Source organism: Onychostruthus taczanowskii, unplaced genomic scaffold (genome assembly GCF_017590055.1).
Source record: "Onychostruthus taczanowskii isolate IOZ18803 unplaced genomic scaffold, ASM1759005v1 scaffold166, whole genome shotgun sequence".
Taxonomy (NCBI): domain Eukaryota; kingdom Metazoa; phylum Chordata; class Aves; order Passeriformes; family Passeridae; genus Onychostruthus; species Onychostruthus taczanowskii.
In genome coordinates this window covers 311,881-338,608 of record NW_024498862.1, presented here as the reverse complement: position 1 = coordinate 338,608, position 26,728 = coordinate 311,881, and the positions used below count along the sequence as shown (strand labels likewise).

The 26,728-nt window shown below is 45.9% G+C and overlaps 1 protein-coding gene across 1 annotated transcript in view; it reads left to right on the top strand.

The window, feature by feature from the left end:
- The window catches only part of WNK2 (WNK lysine deficient protein kinase 2), an 88,915-nt gene extending 64,243 nt beyond the window's left edge, over positions 1-24,672 (top strand). Inside the window, 13 exon segments of the mRNA XM_041399612.1 lie at positions 84-129; positions 306-422; positions 869-1,235; positions 1,237-1,720; positions 3,353-3,404; positions 3,842-3,897; positions 3,971-4,662; positions 5,168-5,382; positions 6,855-7,070; positions 7,972-8,070; positions 13,536-13,580; positions 15,057-15,310; positions 22,380-24,672. Of these exon segments, the coding sequence (XP_041255546.1) occupies positions 84-129; positions 306-422; positions 869-1,235; positions 1,237-1,720; positions 3,353-3,404; positions 3,842-3,897; positions 3,971-4,662; positions 5,168-5,382; positions 6,855-7,070; positions 7,972-8,070; positions 13,536-13,580; positions 15,057-15,310; positions 22,380-22,727 (2,991 nt within the window). The 3' untranslated portion in view covers positions 22,728-24,672.
- Positions 24,673-26,728: the final 2,056 nt, after the last annotated feature.

Here is a 26,728-nt window from a genome sequence, read left to right as displayed (position 1 = left end):
TGCTGTGTTAAGCCATGCAACATGAGTGGGATGCTGGTCCTCTTGCACTGATCCAGCTATTTCTTGTGTTGTTTCTTTAACAGGAGAAGCGTCAGTCTCAAATGAAGACACCTGTGTATCAGCAAAATGGTAAGAGTGCCTTTGAATTTCTAGTGGAAGGTGTCCCTGCTCATAACAGGGAGTTGGAGCTAGATGGCCTTTAAGGTCTCTTCCAGCCCAAAGCATCCTGTGTAATTAAGACAAAGCCATGATCTGGAGACAATAAAAATTCATGTGTTTACTTGTTATTTTCTTTTCATCCCTAGTTTTGCATACTGGAAAAAGGTGGTTTATTATTTGTCCAGTGGTGGAAAACCCTACTACAGATGCCCCCGAGTTTTCTCCCCCGGTGCCTCCCAGTGCCCAGCAGACAGAAGGGCCAGGTATCTCCAAACTTTATAGAAAATGTCTTCTCCGGAGCTTCTGTGTTGTCTCTCTTCTGTCCTCACCTCACTCAGCTGTGATGCTTTCACTTGATTTTATCAGAGGAGGAAAATTATGAGTTTTGTTAAGCTGTGCATTTACATGTGCATGTGCATTTACATACGTTCCTGGTGTTGAACCAAATTGGGAATCTTTATTTGAGTTTCAGTAAAGTGTCAGTATTTTAGCTATACCTTATGCTGCAGGGTAACTGAAATTCTATAGAATTCACTATAGTGTCTTTTCAGTGATACATCTTTTGCATGATCTGAAAATTCTTGTTTGATATACATAACAGCTATTTGCTGATGGGAATTACTAGTCGGTTGTCCCTGCAGCTGACCGGGGGACTTAGCAGTGATTTCCTTTCCTTTAAAGGTTCACCTTTTACTTGTGTTCTCTCTAGACCCGGAGCAGGCGGATGACCAGCCGGTGAGCTCTGCAGTGACAGAGGCACCCGGGCTTGGGGCTGGCCAGCAGCTTTCCCTGCACACAGGGGCCAGCGACGGCCCCCTTGGAACCACCCCGTCCTTGGCACCAGCTCCTGCCAGCGTAGCGAGCCAGCCGGAGTTCCCAGCGCCAGCCCCGCCGGCATCTGCCCCGAGCATCGCGGAGCCCGCTGCGGCCAGCGGGGGTCAGCCGGAGTTCCCCCGAGCCGTGGGGCTGGAGGAGCCCCCCGAGGCCCCGGCCCCGCACCTGCAGCCGCAGGCGGACGAGCCGGCGTGTGTGCCCGACGTGGAGATCGCCTGCTGCAGCGTGGGGCCGCCCGCGGCCGCAGGGGCCGCACCTGCCCGAGGGCGGCCAGCCCGGAGCGGGGCCCTTGGGCAGCCAGCCCTTCCCCCCGGCCGCCGGCCCCGACGCCCTGGGCTTGTCGGGGTCCCAGCTCCAGAGCCCCACGCAGGTGCCGCTGGCCGCCTCCCAGCAGCCGCCGGTGGCGCAGGGTGGCGCGGGGATGGCCGGGGCAGGGGTCAGCCTGCTCCAGCAGCAGAACCCCCCCGGCACCGCAGAGTCTGACAGCGAGGGCCCCCCCAGGGTGGACTTCGTGGACAACACAATTAAAAGCCTTGATGAGAAGCTGCGCAATTTGTTGTACCAGGAGTATGTTCCAACTTCTTCGGCATCAGCAGGGACGCCGGACACCTCCGTGCCACCCGAACAGGGCGACAGTGAGCTTACCTTATCCCCGTTTCCTGAAGAGCAAGCTCCTGCCCCAGCGTTGGATGGGAGAGAACCAGGCATCCCAGACACCGGCCAGGAGGTGAAAGCTGCTGCCGCGCTGCTGGTGCCCCTTGTGCCCTCGGAGGCCTTGCCTTGCCCCCCGCTGGTCTGTCCCCCAGTGGCTCTGCCCTGCATCCCCTCAAAGCCAGCCTGTAGGGCTGGCCCCAGGGCAGAGCTCAAGACTCACTCTCCTGTGAGGTCGGGACGCATGTAGATCTTTTGCTTCTCTAAACATTTCCTATCTATTCCAGGCTGTGTTACCTTTGCCTGCTGACTGCTTTCCAGTGTGTAAAGCTCGCTTAAATTATTTTTGTCAGATGCATCCCAACTCATTTTTCAGAAATGCTTGTTAATGAAAGCCAGACTTTCCCTTTGGGTTTAGGAGTGGTACAATACTTTAGTTCATCTTCTCGTGTGTCCTGTCCAACGCAGGCAGAAATGTGTCAATTTCTTTGTAGTTTAAGAATGTAAAACACATGCGTGGTATAGTCATTCTAGTTCTAATGAAGGCGATTTTGCTTCAATTTTAAGTATAAATGAATGGCAGTGCTTGCAATTACTGCCTTTGAAGTCAGCTTGGATAAAGCAAACACTTCAAGTACCTTTGCCTTGTCCACATGCTGCAGCCAAAGGCAGACGTTCCATGGGCAGGAGTTTCTTCTGTTTCCTGTAATAGTTTCTTTTGTCTTCTCCTGAGCTTGGTAGAGCAAGACTGCCACAGAAGCCTCTAGGAAAAAGGTAGCAGCCAGTCTAGGGCAGTGGTTACTCTGTCTCAGTTGAGCCCCCATGTTAGGTTTTTTCAGGTAGAATTCCAAGTTTATGAAATCACCAGATTTGCAGCACATTGTGCTAGATCAGTGTCTATTCCAGGCCTGGCACATGGTGCTCAGAGAAGCTGTGGCTGTCCCATTCCTACAGTGTCCAAGGGCAGGTTGGATGGGGCTTGGAGCAACCTGGGATTAATGGGAAGTGTCCCTGTACGTGGCAGGGGAGGGAATGGGATGAGCTTTAAAGTCCTTTTCAATCCAAACCATTCTATGATTCTTTATCTTACTCAAAAGTAACATTTCTGGAAATAACTCCATCCCCACTAGCAAGGCTGAGCCTGTTCTGTGTAGCATCAGCTGGAGGGACTCTTATCAATTGCTCGAGAGGTGCTGTGTGGTACAGGAAAGCAGCTGTACTGGAGTGACTCTTTGGGGTGTGTTGTTTTCTAATGGTAAATTACTTTCTACAGCAAACCAAATACACTGTCTGTGAAAGGTGCTATGTCTCTCTAGTAATTGGAATTCATCCTATTAAAATCTGTGCCAGTAAGGAAAGAGACATAGAACTTCTGTAGACAGATGTACAGGTGAGGAATGCACAGTCTGGCTGGAAAAGCAAACCAGAACCAAGCCCCAATCATGTGTGTATGTATATAATATACTGGGTTTCAGTAGCTGGACTGCAGTTCCAGCTGCGATGCTGCCACTGCTTTATTTCTTCCAAGGAAGGAGGAAGAAAATAGGGGAGTTGGAGGCAAGACTTGAAGGCCACCTCCACAGGCACTGTGAAATAGTTCAGTATTCTCTGGTAGTGCCAGGGCAGCAAGGGGAAGCGAGGGAAGGAGAACACATTCTGCTTTGTGAGAGAGACTGAAATTGTGTTTCTTTTTTCCTTTTACTGAAAGTTGAACAAGCCGGAAGTCACTGGTGTGAGTGCTCATCCCTCAGAGGCAAGAGGTGGGTCAGCAGGCAGAACAGGTAATGCTCCTCCCGCCATCCCTGCTCAGAGTCAGTGGCAGGAGTGGGGCAACAGCCTTCCGTGCCCAGCGGCCCTGTGTGTCTCTGAGACACCAAGAACATCAGAATAGTTCAGGCCCAATGTACCATGCAGGTTTCATTCTACTTCTGTTTTTCTCCTTAAAATTTGTTAACTGAGTTACGAAATTCCACACACCTATTATTATTTGAATTCCCCAAACCACTAGATCTGCCAACCTGTAGATATTTTATATTGCCATTGCTATTGCCTCCTGCATTTTCAATCCTGTCTTACGAAGACTGGGGTTTTAAATTATTCGTCAGTGGTACACTTCAGTTTATCACAGTGAAACATTGCCTTTTATTATATTAAAGCATTCCAGACATAAATATTTTTTTTCCCAACTTTAAATCAGGTCCAGTCACAAGCATCGCTTCAGCTCCTGCTGCTCCAGCAAAAGGCCTCCTTCAGGTAACCAGAACTAGGAGTGGTTTTCTGCTTGACTGTTACAGTTCCTTTTGTTAAGCTCTCTCATTTTTTCCAGGTTGCACCTCCACCATCAGGCACAGCTCCACAGATGGAGACTTTCCAGAGGAGCGAGGAGGCAAAGAGTACAGCTTCGCCCGCACACACAGGGAGCGTAATGCGGCGAGCGACGGCAGATGGGGCGATGAGTAACTTCCACAGGGATGGCTCTCCGGGCTCTGGTTCCTATGGAAAACAGGCTGAGGCTCTGGAGAGTGGCACGCCGGCCAAAACCATTGGCAGGTTTTCAGTCATCAGCACGCAGGACGAATTAACTTTAGCGGCACCGCACTGCTTGAGGTTCTCGGCCCCGCCGGACGTGTACCTGGACGAGCTGCCCTCCAGCCCGGACGTGAAGGCTGCCGTCCGCAGGGTCCAGACGGCCTCTTCTGTGGACGTCCTGTGCGACCAGGCCTCGAGCGACTCCGCCGACGAGCCCTGCCCACGGCAGCCGGCGGCTGCTGCAGCTGCACAGCTCTCCCCCCCCAGCAGCAGCACAGCCACGGACTTAATCAAAAAAGCGGCTGCTTTTCTGCAGAGGTCTGCCAAAGGTGGCTCCCCTGGCCCGGAGTCGCCCAATGGGCAAGGTGCGAAGATTCCTACCATCAACATCACGTCCTTCCACTCACAGTCGTCCTACATGAGCAGTGACAATGACTCAGAGTTTGAAGATGCTGATATGAAGAAAGAATTGCAGAACCTGAGAGAAAAGTACGTTGAGTTGCAAGTGATGCGAAGGAAGCTTGTGTTACCATACCTTAGCAGCAACTCAGCTTAGGATGAGCAGAACTGTTAGGAGTAAACTGGTTCTGGGCAAATCAGGCATTGCCAGGACTTTCCCCCCCCCCTTCCTGCTGTGCATTGCCTTACCTGCCAGTTCCAGTTAGAAGAATAACTCGTAGAATCCCAGAATGTTTTGGGTTGGAAAGGACCTTAAAGATCATCTCATTCCAACTGCTGCTATAGGCAGGGACACCTTCTATTATATAAGGTTGCTCCAAGCCCCATGCAACCTGGCCTTGGAGCCAGAGACTTCCCCCTTCCAGGGATGGGGAGTCACCACAGATAGATTGTTGTAGCTTTGCATATTTAGGGATGAGCAGCTGATTGTTTTATAACCAGTAATTGTTTTGTTTCTTCTTTTACAATTAATTACACTGTCAGGATATGGTGCTTTATCAAATACATTGCTAACAGAGTCCTTTTATTCTTTTAGGCATATGAAAGAGATTGCTGAGCTGCAGACGCAGCAGAAGAACGAGATAGAGGCACTGTATATTCGCTTGGGGAAACCCCTTCCTCCCAACCTGGGCTTCCTTCACTCTGCCCCACCAAGCAGCCGGCGCCGAAGAACCAGCAAAAACAAATTGAAAGCTGGAAAACTCTTAAACCCTCTGGTCCAGCAGCTCAGGAGTGGAACATCAAGCACAAGTAGGTGTACTGGGTGCTTCCCTTCACTTGTTGCTTTTATCGGTTGTGGCTCTGCTTTGTGATGTCTGGGACTGCTGGAAAGGATGGAATTTTTGTTGATTTTAAGCTGGCATGCTTATCCCAGATCCCAGTGGCAAGCCATACCTGCCTGCTCTGCATTGCCTACGGTGCTTGCAGAGAAATAATATTCCACTTCAATTTGGAAAACAGCCTGGTTACATCTCCTCCGTTCTTCAATTTACTGATGTTTGTATTCACTTCTTAGGTGCTGTTCTGCTGTATTGATTAGGTGCTGTATCTTGTTGTTTCCTTTTTCCTCCAAGATGCCGTGTCTAAAAGATGGGATTGCATTTGCTCCCCCAAAGGATGGGAAGTAAAAGCATTTACAAAACTGTGCTGGATGCTTTGACCATCTGAAGTAGTATGAGATTTTCACACAACACTACATTCTTGAGTTTTTATCTCTTGGAAAAGTACAAAAATATAATTTACCTGGGAAATACTGATAAACCCCAGTACCTATTTCTTCAGCAAAATGTAGAATAGAATATTCATAATTTTTCTTCAGCTTAGTTTGTGCTGTTATTTGGGGGACCAGCAGCATTTCCAGAATTCACCCTTTATTTCAAACCTGGTGGCTCTTGTTTTCAATATTACTGCATCATAGGGCCCATTTGAATTTTGTTGCATCAATCTTTATAGACAGGGTGTTGAGGAGGATTTTGCTTTTAGCTAAGGTTTTCAGCTGAGTTGGGAAAAACAAATATATTCATAGGCAATAAGTTCTGTGGCCCATCTTGAGACTGTGTTCTTGCCCACAGGGACCAAAGCAGTGTTTGATACTGTCTGTACTTGTACATGTATCTAGATAGTTATGTATTGATACTTATCTGTAGATATCTTGATAAATATCTCTATCTGTACTTTTGTCTACACAAATATCTCAGGTAAAGAGGCTTAAAAACCAAAATACCTTTCCAATCATGTGTTACGTGAATTTATTAGTAGAAGCATCTGACAGTGGCAGTGACAATTATACTCAAATAGCTATAAATAAAAAGCTCCTTGTGTCTTTGCTGCAACTTTTTATTCTTCTCCATTTGCTGAATTTCACTTTGGTGTGGCAGAAGAGACCTCTGTGTCCTGCTTCATCATTCTGTGTGTTCCTCCTCCTCCTCAGCACCCCAGCAGCTCTCTCTTTATTCCAGCAGTGCTCCTTCTGAGGCTCCTGAAAACTGTAAAAATCAAACCTGCTCCAGGAGCTTCTTGGAGAAGCAGGATCAGTGATAGGAGGTGTGGATTATTTTCTGGTGCAGCCTGCCTCCAAAGTCTGCGTTCCATGCAGTGCATCAGAATGGTGAACGGCTGTTCCTCTTGGGGTCAAGATACGGATTATTTTTAGGCATGGATTTTTCATTCAGAGTTTTCCTAGCTTTTGCCATTGCATGTGTTGTGTTTGTTTGCTCTTTCAGGTAACCTTTCAGACTCTAAAGACTCACCCCACAAAGAAAGCAGTAACTCGCAGCCGGGCTTCCCCGAAGCCGCCGCGGTGCCTCCGGGTGCAGCCCCTGCCTTCGGCAAGGCTGTGCAGACGCAGCAGCCGTGCTCTGTCAAAGCCTCTCTGTCCTCTGACATCTGCTCCGGCCTGGGCCCCGACGCAGCTGACGCCAACGCAGGCTCTGGCCAAGGTGATTCTTCCTGCTGCCTCTTTCGTGTCTCTTCCAGCACGTGCTAAAATTAGTTCCCTTCCCTTAGGCTTGAACTTCTTAGGAGTGATAGAGGAATGTGAACCTTTGGCAATCCAAATTACTGGCTTATCTTTAAAAAAGAGCATTGTGGTATTGTCAGAAGAGCAAAATTTAAGTGTCTTGCCGAGTGTTGCCAACACTCGAGAAGGTATGCTCCAAGACATCCCTAATTCTTAGGAAATAAATACCTTTCAGTTTTTCCAGCAGTGGCTTTATCCTAATACCTCCTCTGGAGTCTGCCTTACAGATTCCTGAGAAAAAATGAATGGAAAACAAATAAGATACGAAAGGCTAGGAGAGGGTTTGCTTGGTTTCATTTTTTTAGTCCCTTGATTGTGGTTGACCCCAAATTCCTCATTATGAACTGCCAAACCATCTTGGGCATGAGAGAAAATAAAAATGAAATTAAAAGAAAACCAAACCCAGGGGACCAAGTTATGTTTCCTTTCTATGAGGGGTTCACTTTGTGCATAATTCTGGAGTCCCAGCCGCAGGACTGTGCTCCTGTGACCCCAGTTCTGAGACCTCTGTGTATTGCCCCTGTCGTAGGCTTTGACTGATCTTGTTGCCATGCATATGGGAAGTTCCAATGATGATTAAAATACCTTCCTCTCATTGCACATCCTGCCAAACTAATCTACAAAATATCTATCTGTCCTCTTCTGCTGTTATTGCATCCTTTGTGTATGGTCAGTGAACTTGCTCCTCTTTGGCAAAGTTAAGGGGGAGATATGGAGGTTTAACTAACAAAGCTGATTTGACTGATGGTTTAGGACATCTGATCACAGCTACTTGTACTTTATAAGTGTCTTTGTTTTCTTCCCTTTATATTCATTTACAGGCTGGACGGTTTTCCACCAAACGTCTGAGAGAGTGACCTATAAATCTAGTAGCAAACCTCGTACCAGATTCCTCAGTGGACCTGTGTCTTTGTCCATCTGTTTGTATTTGTTCTTTTGTATTTTATCACAGTCCATCTTTCTTTTACCCCCTTTTTCTAGTTCCATGATTTATATCTCTGATATGTTTGGCAGGATGCCCCCTTTTCTCAACCATCTTTTCTTTTTTTTTATCTTTCTTTTAAGTAATCATCATGAACACACCTTATTTATATTAATTTTTCATGTGAAAGCTTTTTTTGCACTGCTTTTGGCTCATGCCTGGGCACCAAAAGCATGTGTGGAAGATCTCATCATTTATTATATATAGCCTGATGGTAAATTTTACCCTGGAGTTATCAAAGCTTATGTACTTTATGTGATTTCTGTTGAAGTAATTTTATTTGCAATGTGGCAAATATACATGTCTGCTGTCCCGGTTCCAGCGACAACAAAATGAAATCCATCCTTCTGTAGACGAATGGTCTCTTTCACACATGTTTGGACTCTGAAGACATGCATGTAGCAAGCTGATACAATTCTAGAAGGTCACTGGAGGGTATAACTTCCATACAAGGGCTGTATTAACTCGATATACAGTACTGTTTATATCCACTCTATTTTCTTTAATTTTTTCCCCGCTCTTTGCATGTGGAAATGCTGAGACAACAGTGCTCCAGCTAGTTCTTTCCAAATCTCTGTCCCAGGTGGGCTTTTCCCCATGCAGTCACTTTAATTAGTTTAAGTGAGCAATTTTTTTATGGAGTCATAAGGCACAGGAAGATCCGGTTACTCTAAGGGAGAGTCCTATCAACTTTTTGTGTAAGCTGATCTGGCTGAAGCACTTGACTCAGTTTATTTTCTTATGACCTTATGTGACCTCAGAGATGAAGTCAATTAGCAGTTCATCAAAGCATAAATAAGTAAAAAGCAATATCAGATATTCAGATGATACTTGGAAATGGATTGTTAGGATCCAGGAGTTTTGTCTCAAATAACTGTGCACCTTCTATTTGTACCCTATTTGTCTGACTTCTAAAGTAATTGGCAATTCCACCAAATGATATCAAGCTATTTAATGAAAAAATTAAGACTTTTTTACCCAATTGTAGATGCTGCTTTTTAGGCAAACAGATTTTGCTTGTACAATAAAGATATGTTGTGCTGAACAGGTACTATAGGCCACTTACATATAACCTTAGAAGGGCTGATAACCTTTTTCAGAAAGTATTTGGTTAAATAACTGTGGGTTTACAGTAGTATCAGATCTCCCCTTGGAGTTCCGCACTGCTCATTACTATCCAAGTGGGTCAGGTCAAAGGCACAAGACCACTCCAAAACACTCCTTCTAATTTTATCAATAAACATTATTTTAAGAAATAATCTCGAAATTTTTTTTGTTTGAGCTCCCTGAAAGCACAAACGCTCAGGTGACTGATGTTTACAGAATTTATTATCATGTAAGCTTTTAATGACTGGTGAAGTCATTAGACAATTTTGCATTTAGGGATTTTTTTCTGAGGACATGAGGAGAATTCTCAGCTCCCAAATATTCCTCTTTGGTGTTCTAGTGGCCACAGTAATTTCTTCTTCTGTACATGTAATTCCCAGAAGATGTTTCCTTAATCTTCTATGGAATTACTATTCAGTTGGATGCAAAAAGTCTGGGAGGTGGCAATTAAAACCAGTGTATTAAAAATGTTTGGGTTCATGGACGTTGTGAATGAAACCAAGGGAATATGTAAATCCTTTGAATCGTGAAGTTTCCTCGTGCTTAAATAACTCAGCATGACTAATTGCTTTCTGTTCCCAGCCCATGTGCTCTCTCAGGTTCTGGGCGAGTGCTGGGGGAGGTTTGGCCTCCCCCATCCCTGAGTCACAGCAGGACATGGGTGCAGTTCAGGCACTTAACTTGACACTGCAATCCTTGGTCACCCCCGGGGTCCCAGTCCTGAGAGCACAGCTTGGCTGTCAGGGGAGCCTCTCACCTGGGCTGCGTCTCACCTGGGGAGCTTGGCAGATCCCCATGGCTGAGCTGTGGGCAGGTTTGGTGGGGCAGGAGGTTATTCCAGCTTGTATTCCTGTGAGCCCAGCAGGTGGGATGTGTGTGTGAGTGCAGGAGTGGGGCTGCGTGCGTTCCTGTCCTTCCCCAGGTGGCTGGGCTGGGACGGTGGAGGGCAGGACGGACAGCAGGATGTTCTGTGGAGCTGGGATCCAGAGCAGCTGTGTCTGGAGCCTCAGGAAAAATAGTGCTTGAGGAAGGCCAGGTTGGATGGAGCCTGGAGCAGCCTGGTCTAGTGGAAGCTGCCCCTGCCTGTGGCAGGGGTTTGGAACCAGATGGGCTTTTAAGGTCTTCCAACATAAACCATCCTTTGATTCTATTATTTGAAGGTGATTATGTTGGCAATACCAGCTCTCTCATGTTCCTTTCCCTCTGGAAGGGGCGTCAGTGGACCCAGCAGGCAGGCACAGCCAAGAATTTGCATTAGGTGCTAAACATGTTTGCATCCATACCCCATCCCTGGAAGTGTCCCAAGACAGGCTGGATGGAGCTTGGAGCACTTGGGATAGTGGAAGGTGTCCATGCCCATGGCAGGGATGGAACTGGATGGGTTTTAAAGTCCCTTCTAACCCAAACCCTTGCAGGTCGGATTCCATTCTCTGTGCAGTTTGTACAGGGCTGGGATGTGGCTGTCCAGTGCCAGCAGCTCGCAGATAGTTCAGAGTTCTGGGTCTATTCCATAAGTCAAGGTTTCCCTGGTTTTTTTTTTTGTTTTTTTTTTTGTTTGGGAGCTGTTGAGAAACACTGTGCTGCATTTTCAGAAATGCTCCGAATCTGTATATTTGGTTAAAGAAAACCAGCCCTTTGGCGAGGTAGGATGTGCCAGCAGGAGACCTGCTGCACTGGCAGAAAAGTTGGCAGCAACTTTGAAAACAAATGTTCAGATGGATTAAAGACAGTATCTCAAGGATCTTGCTCTGGTTACAAGATCCATTGAAACACTTTCACAGTGTTCTGCAGGACATTTTGATCTGTTGCCCATGTCCAATATTGACTTCACCTTTGTATGTTTCATGAAATAAAATATTTTTTATGGGCTTTGGCATAATTTTTCCTGAGTTCCTTTTCTGTGTTAAACTGCAAGAGTGCCCTAGGGAAGAGTTTTCACTGATCGTGAGTAGAATTTTCAAAGCTCCATTTGGCTTAGGCTTGGAATCTTGTGTAATGCAATTTTTGCCAGGTTTGTAGCAATTCGTATAGTGTATGTGCATATGCAATTATGGAAATGGTCTAGCAGTTTATTGCCATTTCCATTTTTTTGTAGCTTTCCAGCTTTTTGGCAGCTGTTAGCGCAAATATGGGACAGTGGATTTTTTCTGTTCTGTATGATGTAATAGCTGTTTAATTCCTCAGATAAGAGATCTGGAATTGTAGGTAAAATGCTCTGCTGAACTTTCACAGTCTTCCATTAAATCTTAATTGTGATTCATCTCCTTTACTGTTCTTAAACGTGTTAATTTTAGCAGTAATACAATTAATCAGGTGAATTAGATCTACAAAGTGACTTTTTAATTGAATTTGAGTTCATAACCAGCCGTGGCTGATAACTGTCAGTCCCTGCTTGAGGCAGTCTCACCGCTTAGGGAATGTTTCCCATCTCCCAAGCCCCACATTGGAGTAATGCTGCTGGAAGGAGCAGCTCTCTTCTCGGTGCCTGACTCGCCTGTGATATTTTCCTCAGAGCTGGAGCCCCTCGTGCAGGTGCTTCCTGAATGTGTTGAGTATTGCTGCTTCTGTCATTCCCCGGGTTGGGTTTGGCACCTGAGGTGCTGGGAAACCTCTTCCTGGCTGTGCAGGAAGCAGCGGGCTGGCGGTGAAGGTGTTTTTACACACATTCGAGCACGTACTCCAGTCAGCTGCCTGCTTTTATTTCTTGCAAGCAGGTGCTTTCCATTTGCATTCATATTGTGCTAAGAAGCGCCTGTTGCTGCAGGAAATAGCCTCTAGGATTGCTGCCGTGGTCACTGCCATTGTGGGGACTTGTTTCCATTGTGGAAATTGGTCGCTAACTTTGGGATAGGCAAGGTAAGGTATATCTGAGGGAAAAGAGAGCAAAAGATATAAGAATACAAGACAGATGGTTGAGTTGTGAATGTGACTGTGTTTGGTGTCTGGGCTTTGAGATGAGAACTGAATTTGTTATGCTTGTGTTGTTGTAGTCATGTCCTCCTTATTTTCTCAGGGTAGAAATCCATATGAACTATATGAAATAATAAGAAATTCTTTCAAAGCAGTCCTCTGTTCCTCATGCCACCCATATCTAAGCACAAACATCTCTTCTCCCTTTCTTCCTCTCTCCCTTTTTTCTTTACTTTCTCTTCCTCAGTCTCTGACTGAAATTGTTTCCTTCTCCTCTGAAGACTCATTCAGGGCCTGTGTCAGCGTGGACCTGCAATCTCTGAGTTTAAAGCTGCATTTCTGGCACAGTAACAAAATGTTACACCACTGTTTACTCTAGAGAAAAAGCACATCATCCTCTATCTTACTTTTTTGCCCCAGTCTGATTTTGCTCATGGTTTCAAGTGCTTCTTCCCAATGAACCCACCATAGCCCATATGTCAGACACTCATCTCCCCCCATCCCATAACAATATTCTTCTTATCAAGTCCAAAATACCTTTCAGGAAATTTTGGCACCCAAATAGCAACGGTGCCAATGTCTGGCAAGATCTGACAGTCGAGTCGGGGTCTCAGCACACTTCTGGCACTCTATCTATCAACAGACTGTAAAATCATGATGAATGATGGAACGAGACAATAATGAAAAAAACAAGTAGTTTAGTTAAATTAAAACTCGGCTACCCTGACAGATTATTTTTTCTGCACTCGGACAAGGCATAAGGGAAACTCATTCACAGTTCATTCAATTGAAGTTCAGAGTCTCACATTTAGACACAAATCCTACAAATAAACTATTTGGAAACAATTGGCCTCAGACCTGCAGAACAATGTATCTTTTTGGACTTGTAAAACAAGATTTTTAGGGTTGTTTTATGGTTTGTCTTTGCAGCCAGACTAGCTTGACTTGTTCCTGAAAGCATTTTTGGCCTCCAATCACAAACTAAATTGACCTTATTTCCTGTATTAATAGGAAACAAATCAAAACCCTCTATTAGGAAGCCAAGGCAATTTGGAGAAAAAAAAAAAAGGAAAATAAAATAAATTTTTAAAAAATTTAAAAATCAACCAACCAAAACAAACCGAACAAATGCATCTTTAAGTCACGAGCCCTTGCTTTTGGCATGCTGTGGTACTTCCCAAAGCTTTTGAATGGCTGCACATTAAGAAAGGTTTGAGCTGTCCAGTTATTTAGGCTTCCTTTACTCACCTGAACTGCTGACTTTGTCTGTCCTTTCTTGCATAATAACTACTTTTTGATTGCTTAAAAGTACAGAAGCTTGTCCGTCTGATCTGTTGTGTTTAGTCTTACCTAATTCTGTGTGTCTTGTATTGTTTTACCTTGTAGGGTCCACCTTGAAACGACTATGTCTAGGCAAAGATCACAGTAGTAGTAACTATCCCATTTTTGTTTCTCAGTATTTCCTTCATGGCATGGGATGTTCTTTGCTTTTTTATTATTATTTTTTTACTAAAAGCTAGTTATTTAATTACTAAAGCTGATGCACTTACCGGAAGCTAGACTGTATAAATTGTGGTACTTTGAGAGTAATGCATGTGCTGTGATGTCTTGGGAACCTTGCATGCTGCAAGAGTCGTGGTGTTCTGTGTGTGAGACCGTGCACGCATGCAGCCAGGAAACTGGGTCCAGTGTCTGTCTCTGAAATACACACCTCTATATGACTGCAGTTCTCTGCTGGAAGAATTGATAGCTTAAAACCATTCCAGCCCCCTTGAGCTGCATGAAATATTAAACACCAATTGAAGAGCTTTCTTCTAAAAATCCTTACTTTTCTCACTTTTACCCCAAGTAAAGGAAAATGAATTGAGCAGTATTCACTTAGAAGTGATGTTGCAGGAATGCATGATCATTTAAAGGTTATTAATGTATTTTATGTAACTGTAGGACTAATTAGTGTACTCGGTTTCATTGATAAACAGAGAAAATACTCCATGTTTATGTTTGCTTATATAATCATTTTACTACAGTTCTATGAACTTTTTGCTTGGAGAGATGGTCTTTATTTCCAATCTTTAGCTGTCTCAAGTATGTTAGCTGAGAAGTTACTTTACATTTTCTGCTTGGGTCAAATTCAGACTCCTTCAGTTGCAGTCTCCTGCTGAGCTTGCTGTATCAGACTTGTAGTCACTAAGCAGAAAAAGGATAGAATTTATTTTTTTTTACTAGTTCTTCTGGAAAGAAGTGAACACACAGAATTAAATATCTATCAATACTCTTCCTGACTGCTTTTATCTATACCAAAAGTTCTCTATCTTTGTCTCAAACAATCACCCTGCCCACTACAGCGTCTCTCCTCTCTCTTTTATACTTTCATGGTCCTGGTGGGGTTTTGTCCCCCAAAATACACAAATAGCCATGTGAATCGTCCTGGCATCATCAAGAGAGGTGGTGGGCTCCCAGAGGAGCAGGAACCAGCCCTGCCTGTAACCTCTGTGACAATAACATTTTTCCAGGAGGACAGTAAACTTAGGCAAGTGAAATAAATGGTAAATTCATTTTATAAATGTTTGCAGTGTTAGCAGTATATCCCACGTCCCTCTTCCTCATGGTAGTGTCTGAGGAGATGTTGTATGGGATGTCAGCTTTATGGGGCTGCATTCCTGGCTTCACTTCCTGTCCCTAATTTGGCCCAAATTAGTACAAATTAGTAGCCAAGGTAACGTGATGTGATAGAAAATGCAAAGCCATTGGACTTGGACCATTTCTTTAAGCAAAGGTGTTCTGCAGCCAGGAGGGGAAGGGTTGGAAATCTGAAAAGCCACCACTGGAGTGGCAATAGGTGAGAAGGGGTTTGAGCTGCAGGGGTGAGGCAGAGACACCATCTCAGCTCTCTGTGTGATTTTCCAGGATCCTCGACCAACAGCCTGGTGACATGTCCTGAGCCCCTCCCACAGTCAACGCTGCAGGTTCAGGCCAACAACAGTAACAACAAGAAAGGGATGTTCACAGATGACCTGCACAAGCTGGTGGACCAGTGGACAAGCAAAACTGTTGGAGCTGCACAGACAAAACCTTCTTTAAACCAACTGAAGCAGAACCAAAAAAGGCAAGACATGGAGCCAAAGGCTAACCCCATGCAAACGCAGAATGAGACATGTGGAGTAAGTGGCCCTCCTTGAAGGACATACCTTTTGCTATGTGTCTGACAGCCTTTGCAGACCTCAGATGCGGAGGAGGACATAGACTAAAATTACTCCAGATAAATGCTTTCTATAAATGTCCAGCTCTTTTCATTCAGTACTAAATCAAAATTTTTTTTAATTGTCCTTTGGAATAATCTTAAGGGATATATGGGCAGCAATATATATATATATATATATGTATATATAATATATATTTTAAAATTCCAAACTGCTTATTAACAGCAATGCAGAGCAATACTCTTATCATTATCGTCTCTTGCTCAACTTCAGTTTCATCTATCACTAAAGTTTTCTTTTTGATGTTTAATATTGACCTTCCTCAGAACAGGGGCTGGTGACTCTGTGGTTGGGAGCCATTGTTTGAGTGGAATTGGAGTGAGTCCTGTGCTGGGAGAGGGGACAGCTAGGAGTGTGCTGGCCCTTGCTTGTTGGACAACACCATCCTCAGAAATGCTGTCAAAGTATCCTACAAAAAATAAGGAACTGAAAAGCTCCCACTGTCCCTTTTGTTCTCAGCAGCAGGACAAAGCCATTGCAGGTGTATCGTGTCTGTGTTCAGTGCTGCTGAGGGCTGATGCAGAGGCAGCACAGCAAGAAGTGAGCACACACCCAGAATCCCAGTTCACCATTCTGGCCCACCCTGGTCTGGGTTTCCAAACCTCTTCCTTCGCACAGTTGGAGATTCTTTGACTAGTAATTTTTGCTGGGTTCATTTTCTTGGAAGGCTGCAAATTGAGCCAAAATAGAGGGAAATAACAGTGTGGAGCCGTTTTGTAATCCGCTAAAAGCAAGAGAACTAGACCTGGATAGCAAACCACTGCCTTTTTGAGATGTAGAAGGAAAAAATCCTGTAGCAGTAGTAACTCTGTAGCTGTTGGTGAGGTGAAATGTACCAAAGCAGGAACTTCACCATTGCATCTGTTTTGGTACCTGCTGCTTCCTGAGTCAGTAAATTATCCTTTTACTCAGTAGTGCTTTAACCAGCTCAGGAGTAAGCAATGTCTACTTAAGACCCTAACAGTTTTCATAAAATAAGTCAAAAATTGGTGCTAGTAAACCCAAACTGAAGATTTCCATAAAGAGGCGGGGAGGGTGCAGATTTTAAGTCACTTCTTACTTTCTTTTGATAAACTTTTTACAGCATTTTGGTGTCTTTCCTCTGAGACCGCTGCAGAAGTTTGAAGTATTAAATGTGGATGTTTTGCCCACCCGTATCTCTGGAGAAATAAGTGGTTATTTTACTTATTTAAATCACCTGTCAGTATCAATTTAGGGCTGATTTTACCTCCTGGAGTTTTGGTGTCTCTGTCTCAAAGCCTGTGGAGAAGGCAGTGTGTCGCTGTGAGAGGAGCAGGAATGTCCCTGTCTCAGTAGACTGGATCTTGGAGGGTTTGTGTCTTTCTGAACCATGGCAGTTGTTCCAGGGAGCCAGCAGAGCTGACTGAAGTTTTTTGGAGGTGATTTACCAGGAGCGTGGAGAGGTTGGGATTCTCTGCTCTTCATTTTGCATAATTCCTTGTTGTGTGGAGGAGTGGCATCAGCTGGAGCCCTGGGGTGGGTGAGACCTGGGGTGGTTTGGGGCATGAAGTCCTTGTAAGGACGGTGCTGGCTGCAGCAGAGATGCAAGGGCAGAAGGCAAACACTGCTGGTGTACTTTCTGTTGAGTGTTTTAGCCATTAAGATGGCACAGGATGCTGCAGGTGGCAGGTATGATGTAGAAGAGCTTGACAAGAGTTGGTTTGGGAGTTCAGCACTGGTTTGCTGTTTGCACCCTCTGAAATTGGCCCTAACGGGGAAATTGAAGTTGAGGGAGAAGAGAACTGCGTGGTGTTGGGAGAGAAATGGCCAAAGGAGGGGAAGGGAACAGCTTGAGAGGACTCCTAGTGTGGACAGCTGGACAAGTGACCTGTGTGTTGGAGGGATGAGCTCCATGGGGAGTTGTCCATATGCTGAATCACAGCTGAGTCAACTGGAAAGACCAAAAGAACTTGGGAAATCACATAAAGGATGGAAAAAATGACTTTCCAGGAGAGAGAGAATCTGAAGCTCAGGCTGTGCTTCTTCAGTTCGTCTAGTAACACAGTCTTTTGTCGCCTCTTTGATCAAAAATGCCTTTGCAAGAAAAGAATAAGGAGCACTATGCAGATTTCCAGCCCATCAGAGAAGGTTATAAGGTTTTGTGTTGAAAATAAAGGCTGGATAAGTAGGAAAACAAGGTGATTCTTATGCCTTTTGTGTTTTTTTGGTTTTGTTTTTGTTTTTTTTTTTTAACTGGAACAAACTAGTACAGAGCTGTTAGGGTGGGCTGTCTCACATGGGCTTAGTTTTGGGAAAAGCTTTGTTGTTTTGGGAAAAGTGGTCCCTTGTGATGGTCAGAAATGAGGGGCTGGGGGTGGCAGGATTTGTACCTTCACTTCTGCTTTGTCTCTGGGGATTATTGTAAAGAGAAATGCCTCCCTAAAGGCTTTCATACAGAAGTGGGAGTGAAGGGAGTTGTCCCACGACGAAAAATACATTAAACAATTAAAAAAAAATACAAAATGTTAACTAAACATTTAAATAGAAAAATACATTTTTTACCTCAAAATTTTGTCTTACTGTTCACCCACTGTTATGAATATGCAGGGCAGTTGTGTGCTTACTCAAAATCTTCTCTTTCCCCCTGGAACAGAGGACTCACTTCCCTAAGTTACCTCTTTTTTACTCAAGACTCCTTCTACCACTAGCAGCAAATTGTTTGCTGTGAATAAAATATATTATTTTTTAACTAAGTGAAAGCTACTCTTTAAGGCTGGAAATAGAAGAGAAACTGGTGCTGTGTTTTAATAAGAGTGAGTGGTTTTCTTTTCATCCTCTGCCATCAGAAGTGTAGACAGCAATAATGTAATCTGCATGTAAAGGAAAACTTCGTATTGTTTCTTTGTGCTTTGTTTCTACGGAAGTTACCAGTCCATTTGCCTGCAAATCCTGGTTAATCATATTAGAAATCTGGGGGAGACCTTTCAAAAGGGGAGGAGCCTTCATCCAAGGTGTCACAGGAGCATTGAAATGCACCTTTTCAAATGGTTTTATGAAGCATGGAAATGCAGGTGGATTCTCATCAGCAGCAGTTTGAAATGCAGTAGGAAATATTAGAACTGAGGTCAAACTGCCTGGTGATTTCTCTGTGTGATCTTTGTGAAGATATGATGAAATAGTCATTTTTACAGGTAATTCTGGTTAGCATAAGTCAAGGAATAAGCTTAGGAATATGAGCTGCCTTCTGTGCAAAGAATACTGAATATTGTGTACTTAAAGGCACTATTTGGAGGTGCCTGAGAATGAAGGGCTTGCCAAAAATGTTTTCTATTCTCCATGCTGTGTGTAGCTCCACAGGTTTTACAAAAAAAACCTTATCCCCAAAAAGCTGAAACGTTCCCAGTGCATAGTGAGGTTGTTTCTGAAAACACAGAGGTCTGTGTCACTGGGTGACGGGAGCTGGGGGCTTGGACACCTTGAGCAGCATCTGAAGCTCTGCTGGCATTTCCTGACTCATGGGCTTGGGTGTGCTGCCGGGAGCAGCCGGGCTGGACGTGGTCACGATGGCAAAACCAAGCCATAGCCCCTTCACTGTGTCTTCCCTCTCTGTTGGATTGGGAAAATAATAAAAAATGAATCTGTATTTGAAACTATTCAACACTGCCTTGGTCTGAATAGTTTTCCAGGGAACTGGAAAAGCACACACAGATCTCTTCAGGAGTGCCTAAAAGATTTGGAGTTTCAACAAACTGGGCAGAAGTGATAAAAGCGATATCCATCTCTTTTATCATCCTTACCAGCTTGTGTTGGCAGCCAGCTCTGATTCTGCCCTGTGACTCAGTTTCCTTTCAGCGGTAGCTGGTCCATACAGAAGGAAAACACTGATGCTAATGGGGTAGCCAGCAAAAGAAAAATCGTCTAAAATCCTGCCTTTTCAAGTGGGTTGTGATAGTTATAGTCAGCTTTCACAACAGAATTACCTGGTTTCCTCTGTTCTGATAGAAACCCAGAAGTACTTATGATGTTGGTAAGTCACACCCAGTGCTTGCCTGTGTAGTTTGACAGTACTGGAGCTGTGAGTGTCACAGGGGTGGCGCTTTGAAGTTTGCCTGGTAGACCACAGGAAAAATTATAACAAGTCCAAACAACAGATTTGGGGTATTTGAACTACCCTAGTCTTTGTCTTGTGAAGTTTTTTCATTTTTACCAGTATTTTCTGGTATGTTGTTCTCTGTGTATGTTTAATTCTTGTATTCTAAATGAGTTTGTGTGATTATTTGGGGGAAGGGGAATAAACAGCCACAAAGCAAAAACTGTCAGGAGAAGGCAGGTGTGGGGGAAGCAGGAGCTGGTGGCTGGCACCTGCAGGGACACGTACAGGTGCTCGAGCAGAGGTTTGTCAGTGCAGGGAGAGTTGGGTGCGTGCAGGTGAGGAGGTGGCACGAGCAGAGCTGTGGCAGGTGAAGGTGCCACTGTCTGTCTTGGCTCGGTGAGTTCAGAGCTTCAGCAGAGGAGCCTAGTGGAGATGTGGAGGGGAAGAGCTTCCCTTCCTACCCATACGATACATGGCACCCTGCTCTCAGGGCTGCCTGCAGGTCTGGGGTCCTCAGCACAGGGAGGCGTGGGGATGCTATGAGGGCTAAAGCAGGAGTGACAGGAGCCCACGCGGGCTCACAGCTGCGCTGGTGACTGCCACCCCCGGCAGCTCGGGCTCCTCCTCAGGTGAACCCCTGACCATGGACACAGCACTGTGCAGCACAGGGGCTTCCCTGGCGGCCATCCCACATCAGCCTGGCTGGCTGGCTTGAGATGCTGAGCCAGTCCTGTTGAGGGCTGTGCTGTGATCCCAGCAGAGCGGTGCAGGCGCCTCGTTCGTCGCTCCTGAATGTCCATCTGCTGCCCTTTGAATGGGACCAGCAAAGGGACTTGCAGTCTCATGGCTTTCCCGGAGCTGGGAAATCCACAGCTTTGGGGCTGCTTTTCTGGCACATGTTAATTCTGATGTTTCAGTCAGCACCTCCAGGCAGGAATTGATGGGATGTGTGGGCCTCCATCAGTGTTGAGTCATCAGAACTGGTTAAAAAGATAATGGTTAAAATACATCATAGCCAAGAGGCTCCTACCAAGGGGAGGATGCAAGAGTGCGGTGCCATGGCTCCTAAAGTGTGTATTTAGCTCACTTGAAGCATAGGAGGAAGGTAAAGGAAGCAAACTTAAACCATTAATGTGTGTTTGTCATGACGTTATCAGGTTTGATGTGTATGTGTAATGTTGGGTTTGGGGCATGACAATTTTTTTCTGGTCACACATAGGTAGCATTAAATGCAGGCACTGCTTTACTGAGGAATTCAGCTGAGAAGGAAAAAAGTTCAGAACTGGAATGCGACAGATTTCTCAGTATTTTAAAAGAGCTGAAAATAAGCTTTTTCAAATTAATTTTTAAAAGGGGCAAAAATGTCACCTTACATTTTTAGTGCCACTGAATAATCTCTTGCTAGTATAGTCCAACTCCTGGCCCTGCACAGGGCACCCCAACAGCCCCACACATGCCTGAGAGCATTGTCCAAAATGCAGCATTTTCACAAACATCTGTTGGCATTCCTCACAGGTGCTTAGTTTGGTGGAAACCACCATTTTGAGGATGTTAAAACAAGAATCTAATAACAGCATGCAGATGTCTGCAGGTCTTAAAAATATATCCTTGATTCCTCTGTTTCCTGTTCTTTGGTTTCTGTTCATTTTGGTGGGGTTTTATACATTATTGGTGTTAAATTTGTGATCCTGAAGCATCTCCTTCAGTTCAATGTTCACCATCAGATTCAGGTTTCGGGTGAGAATGAGAGACAGGGAAGTGAAGGAGAGTATCAGAGAGTCCTGTATTTTTCTAAAATTGCCCTAGGAACAGAGGTTAATGCCTCAAGGTAGGACATCCTGGGAGACATTGCCATTTTTATTGTTCATTGAGAAGAGAGATTAAAATCACAAACATGGTGATTTGAATCCAACCCAACCTTAAACATACATTCATTTTTTCTGCTGAAATTTCACCTTCCTACCAGTTTTATCAATTGAATGTGAAATGTCACATTGATGGGAGACTCCCAGAATTACATAACAACCTTTTTTCCTTATGCCATATATAGGTTGTGGCCTGGTGGGAACCCTGGCAGGGAGCTGTAAATGCTGTGACATGAAAAATGTAATGAAATGCTGCAAACATTTGGGATAGCAGCAGTTCCCATGGCATCATGCAGGATGGAGTGTGTAATTTGGGAAGCTCTGCCATTCCATATTGAGGGAGGAGAGCTCTTTCTCTGCCCCTCACATGCAAAAGCTGAGTAATTGAAGTGTATGTTAATAGAATTTTAGAAAACCGTCTGGAATTGGTCTTGGCAGCCCATGAGGCAGAGCAGCCCTGCTGTGTCCTCGCTGGCTTTGCCTCACCTGGCACAAAAGCAGCATGAGCACCGGGCACCGAGCCACTGTGAGCGGTCTCCTGCCACCCCCACCACCCTCAGCTGCCTGTGGCTGGGGAAACAATTTCCTACAGAAATAAGGGCTGGAGTTTTTAAAGCTCTTTGGAGGCTGGCTGTAAGAGCATGGGATTTGGGTTAATTCTGTGTTTAGTGAAGTTGATTTACTTTCATGCACAAGTTAACATTTGAGTTCCTTTGGACATGGGAGGGTGTTAATTTTCACTTGTTTAATGATGCTTCCTGTCTTTCTAAAGAATGAGGTTATATGAGGTAACTTTCCCCTCTGCCTCATATCAGCCTTTTTTTTTAATCCCAAAAATTTTTCAAAAAAAAAAAAAAAAAAAAAACCCTCAACCCAACCTCTCAGTAAAAGGAAAAAAAAAAAAATAAGACCCAAAAGAAAGCCCCAAGGACACTGTGGCACCCTGTGCCTGTGCCCACAGCCGCCCAGGGCCCAGCGTTGGGCCGGGACGCTGCTGGCATGGGGAGAGCGGTGCCCTGTAGCAACACTTGTTGTGTTTCTCTTTTTGTAGGTAAGTTCGGTAAGGACAGGACTGGGGAGCAAGTGCCCCGTTCCAGTGGCTTGCCCCATGCCCTCAGGATTAGCTCCTGGAGCCGCGCCGTCCCTGCCAGTGCCCGTGCCGGGGCCCGCCCTGGCTGGCGCGGTGACACCGTACGTGATGCCTCTCTGTCAGTACGGAGCCGTGTTCCCTTCGCCTGTGTACGGAGTGCCGTGGCCGGGGCCGGTGGCGCAGCCGGGGCTGGTCCGAGGGCCCGGCATCGTGCGCTTCTCGCCGCTGGGCCGGAGCTGCCTGCGGATGTACCCGGTGCCGCTGCAGCGCCCGGCCCGGCCGGCCGGCCCGCGGCTGCGCATGACCTAGCGCGGGGCCCTGCCGCGGGGACCCGGGCCTGAGGGACCCTGTCAGGGGGTGGCCTTGCCGCGGGGACCCGGGCCTGAGGGACCCTGCCGGTGGGTGGCCTTGCCGCGGGGACCCGGGCCTGAGGGACCCTGCCGGTGGGTGGCCTTGCCGCGGGGACCCTGGCCTGGGTTTTGATGCCGTCGTGTTGGAGTGTTTGCTCTGTACATGCCGTGCTCTGTGTGGGATGAGGCGGGGCCCCGGGCACGGCCGTACCCTGCATCGGCAATCACTGTGAGGCGGCATCACCACAGATCGTTTGTTGTCAAGGCAATACCTGCTTCTGTCCCGTTGCTGAAGACACTTTATTCCTTGTGTTCTGTTTCACACTTGTGATCCTTAACATCATTGTACTTGAATTGATGATTAGCAAATTGTACTAACCCTGCAGGAGTTCAGTGCCTTGAATCTCAGCTTTCCAGTCCCAGCTGGAAAGAGATGTACAATTATTTGAAAGGTGTATTTTATTTACAATCTGCTTGAGAGTTGGAGGTCTTTTTATTTGCAAAGAGATTGCAGGTTTACAGTTGATGTTCCTCATCAGCTTCCTTCTGCTGTAAATGCTTTGTTTTTGTTCACGGGTTGAATTTTCATTTCTGAAGCTTTTAGAAATAAGAATTGTGAGGTGAGGTTTCTTTGACATGCTTGTTTGATGCACTGATCGTAAAATTGTTGGTGTTTGTACAAGGAGTAGTGAAGTGCACGCTGTAATGTAAGAGCATCTACAGAGTGATCCAAGGAAGGTGTGTGCAAGGACAGGGAAGCAGCTTCAGGCAGCACTCTCCGTTCTCCTTCCCAGCCTGTGGCAAAGACATTGTAGATGACGACTTAATTCTGTAACAGGCAGCAAATGCTGTTTTCCTCTGGATCAGCAGCACACTGGATTTCATTTCCTTTCCTTGTGTCGTGGGCTTTTATAATTTAGTTAAATCACAAGCTTGTGCATGTTCCATAAGTGAAGACAAGTAAGTGGAACTGTTGATTCTGGCAGACCGTGTCTGCAGGTGGCCGTGAGCCCCGTGTGAGCAGAGCACGCACACATGTCCAGGTTCTGCTCCAGCCCCTGAGCTTGACAGTGATGTCTGGTCCCTGGTGTGCCGGCTGTGTTCATGCTAAAACAGAATAAAAATGTCAAGCTGTTCTTTTTCATATCTGACACTCCAGGTTTAGTGTCTCACCGCCTTCTGTTTGTAATGATTTATTTATTTATTTATTTATCTTTATTTTTACCCAAGTTTGCACTCCAGGTGGCACGGACACCTCTCTCCTGTTCAAAAGTTGCTTTTTTCCTATTTTACTGTGCATAGAGCCTCCACCTACACTTAGTGTAAAGGCACAAGGTAACCACTAAAGCTGGTTTGCCATGGTAAGTCTCCTTCCTTCCCTGAGTGCTACAGGCAGCGTTACAGGCACAGGACCCAGGTGTGGCCGCACCCAAAGGCCCCACAATGACATTTTGTAGCCCTCTGCTGAGGGGCAGAGACATCCTGTGCTGCCAAGCTGTGAATTGTATAGTTCTATTGTACTTCAAGCATTATACCGGTCTAAATTACTTTGTTTGTACCCTTTGAATATATTATTCCATCAATTCAGTTAGAATTGAATTTATAGACAATTATGCAGAGTCTTCTGCCTGGGCAAAATACTTACTGCAGTAAGAGATTTCTGTTCTCTGTACCATGTATCTTTAATTTGTTTGGGTTTTTTAGATTCATGTCTGTATGCTTCATGAGCAAACATGGAAAATATGTTCTCACACCGGGTTCCCTTTGGCTCACACTGATTCCTACAGTTTATGTTGCTATTGCCTGTATAGTCCATCCCTTGTATACTGACAAAGTCAGTGGCACTAAAAGCCCCAACAAATTGTATAGATTAAAAAGAAAAATAAACATTTTGTGCTTGAAAACGGTGTGAAAAACCTAGTGTTTTCCTAAACCATAGAGCAGTGTCAATTTCTAGCTGTTCCAGGTAATTCTGTGTTTGTTTTCCAGACTCGTTCTTGTCCATGGATTGGTAGCAGGAGCAGATATGGTGCCTCCAGCAGTTGTTGGGTGCTCCCCACAGCGGTGCCCGGGGTGCGTGCTCGCACCTCGGGGGCACTGAGCCCCGAGCCCCAGCTGGGGCTGGGCTCTGCAGAGCAGAGGGGGCTGCAGCCTCAGCAGCCTCTGAGCACGGGGCTCCCTCAGGGGTGCCCGTGCTGCTCGTGAGGGTGCTCAGTTTGGTAGGTGGGAAAGAGGCCCATGAACTCTCTCTTGAGCTGCAAAGTACTAGGGAAGCCCTTCTGAAGGATCCTGGCATCATTTAAGTGTGAGGAAGCTTGGTCCCATTGCCAGCACCCTTTTTACAGTCACCGTCATTGGGTGAGGCTGCAGGAGAAATGAGAGAAGGGCGTGCAGGTGTGACACTCCTGCTTCTGTCTCCGTGTGGCTTTGCTGTCTGTGCTGTGTTGGTTGGGAAGTCTCTGGCCCACGCTGGTGCCCGCGGTGGCTGCGTTGCATGGCTGTGCTCCCGGGAGAGCGGGGTGGCTGGGCAGCAGGGCATGGGTGCAGCTCCCAGGGCCTTGGGGGGTGTGCACCTGCCTGTCGCACTGGGGCAAGCAGGAGCTCGGATTGCGATGCTGGCATTGTCGTACTTGTGATTTGTAATTTCCTGATGGCTCTCTTGGCCGCAGCTCTTCTGGCTGTTCAATTCAAGCCATGGTTTTTTTGCCCTTGGTTGTGAGGATTGTGTCTCAGGGTGCTTTGACCTCAGTGGCAATTAAGCAAATGACACGTGATTAAATAAATGGAGCAACTTCTTGAGCAAAAGGTGAGCCAAGAGTAAGACAGAACTGAGGTGTCCATGCTGCACCATCACAGTGGGAAAACTGCATCTTAAAAGATCCCCTACAGATCCCAGAACTGAACTTGTTTTATTCCTGACTGGATATTGCTTCAACATGCAGCAAGCAGAAGTCCTGGCCTTGCTGGTTCCAGTCCTGCATGTCCTGTAGCTCTGCCATCACCCAACATTCCCAGCCAGCACTGTGCTGCAGGGATATGTGGGAAGTCAGCACAGAGGCCAGCTTCAAATACCAGGTTTCAATGAGGGAGCTCACAGATCCCCTGATTTTCAGTCTTTCAGTTAAAGAAATATAATACAAATCTTGAAAAAATGTTTAACCCCCATAGTCATTCACCCAGTAGTGGGAAAGCTTTGCAGTTTTCAGTTTTGGCAGTTGGGAAAGTAGTTGAAGTTTGGCTGTGTGCCTTTCTTTGGCTTTCTGATTGCCGTATGACATGATGGACTGTCTTAATGCACGACCACATCCTGCTTTCCCACTGCATTCCCAGCTTGCTTGGAGTAAGACTGGACATGGAGAGGAGCTGCTGCCATTGCCAATACTCATCTGCCACAGGGATGCAAAGCTGGGCACTGGAGATGGCAGGGAGAAACACTGCAATGGTTTAAGGCTCTTTTGCAAATCTGGATTCAACTTCCCTGGAACAGATTTCACTCAAAAGAATGATGCAGCACTGGCCCTTGCAGATTGTTTGCATGTTTAACTCTGGGCTCTACAACTTTAAAGAGGGAATATTTTAAAAATTCCTTTAAAAAAGAAAAAAAAAATCTTTAAGAAGTTCATTTAAAGAGAAAACGTTGCCCAGAGCAGCTGTGGCTTCCTCTGGATCCCTGTGCAGCGGCGGCTGACCTTTAGGTGTGTCCCGGCTAGCTGCGGCCAGCACCACCGGCAGCATGGGGGCACTCTCCCGATCCGGGGTTCGGTCGGGGGACAATACAACATCCCTGGAAGTGTCCAAGGCCAGGTTGGATGGGGCTTGGAGCAACCTGGGATAGTGGAAGGTGTCCCTGCCCAGGACAAGGAGTGGGATGAGATGGGCTTTAAGGTCCCTTCCAACTCAAACCATTCTGGGGCTCTGTGATTACTTAACCATTACTCCATATCTCTCTTTACACTGCTC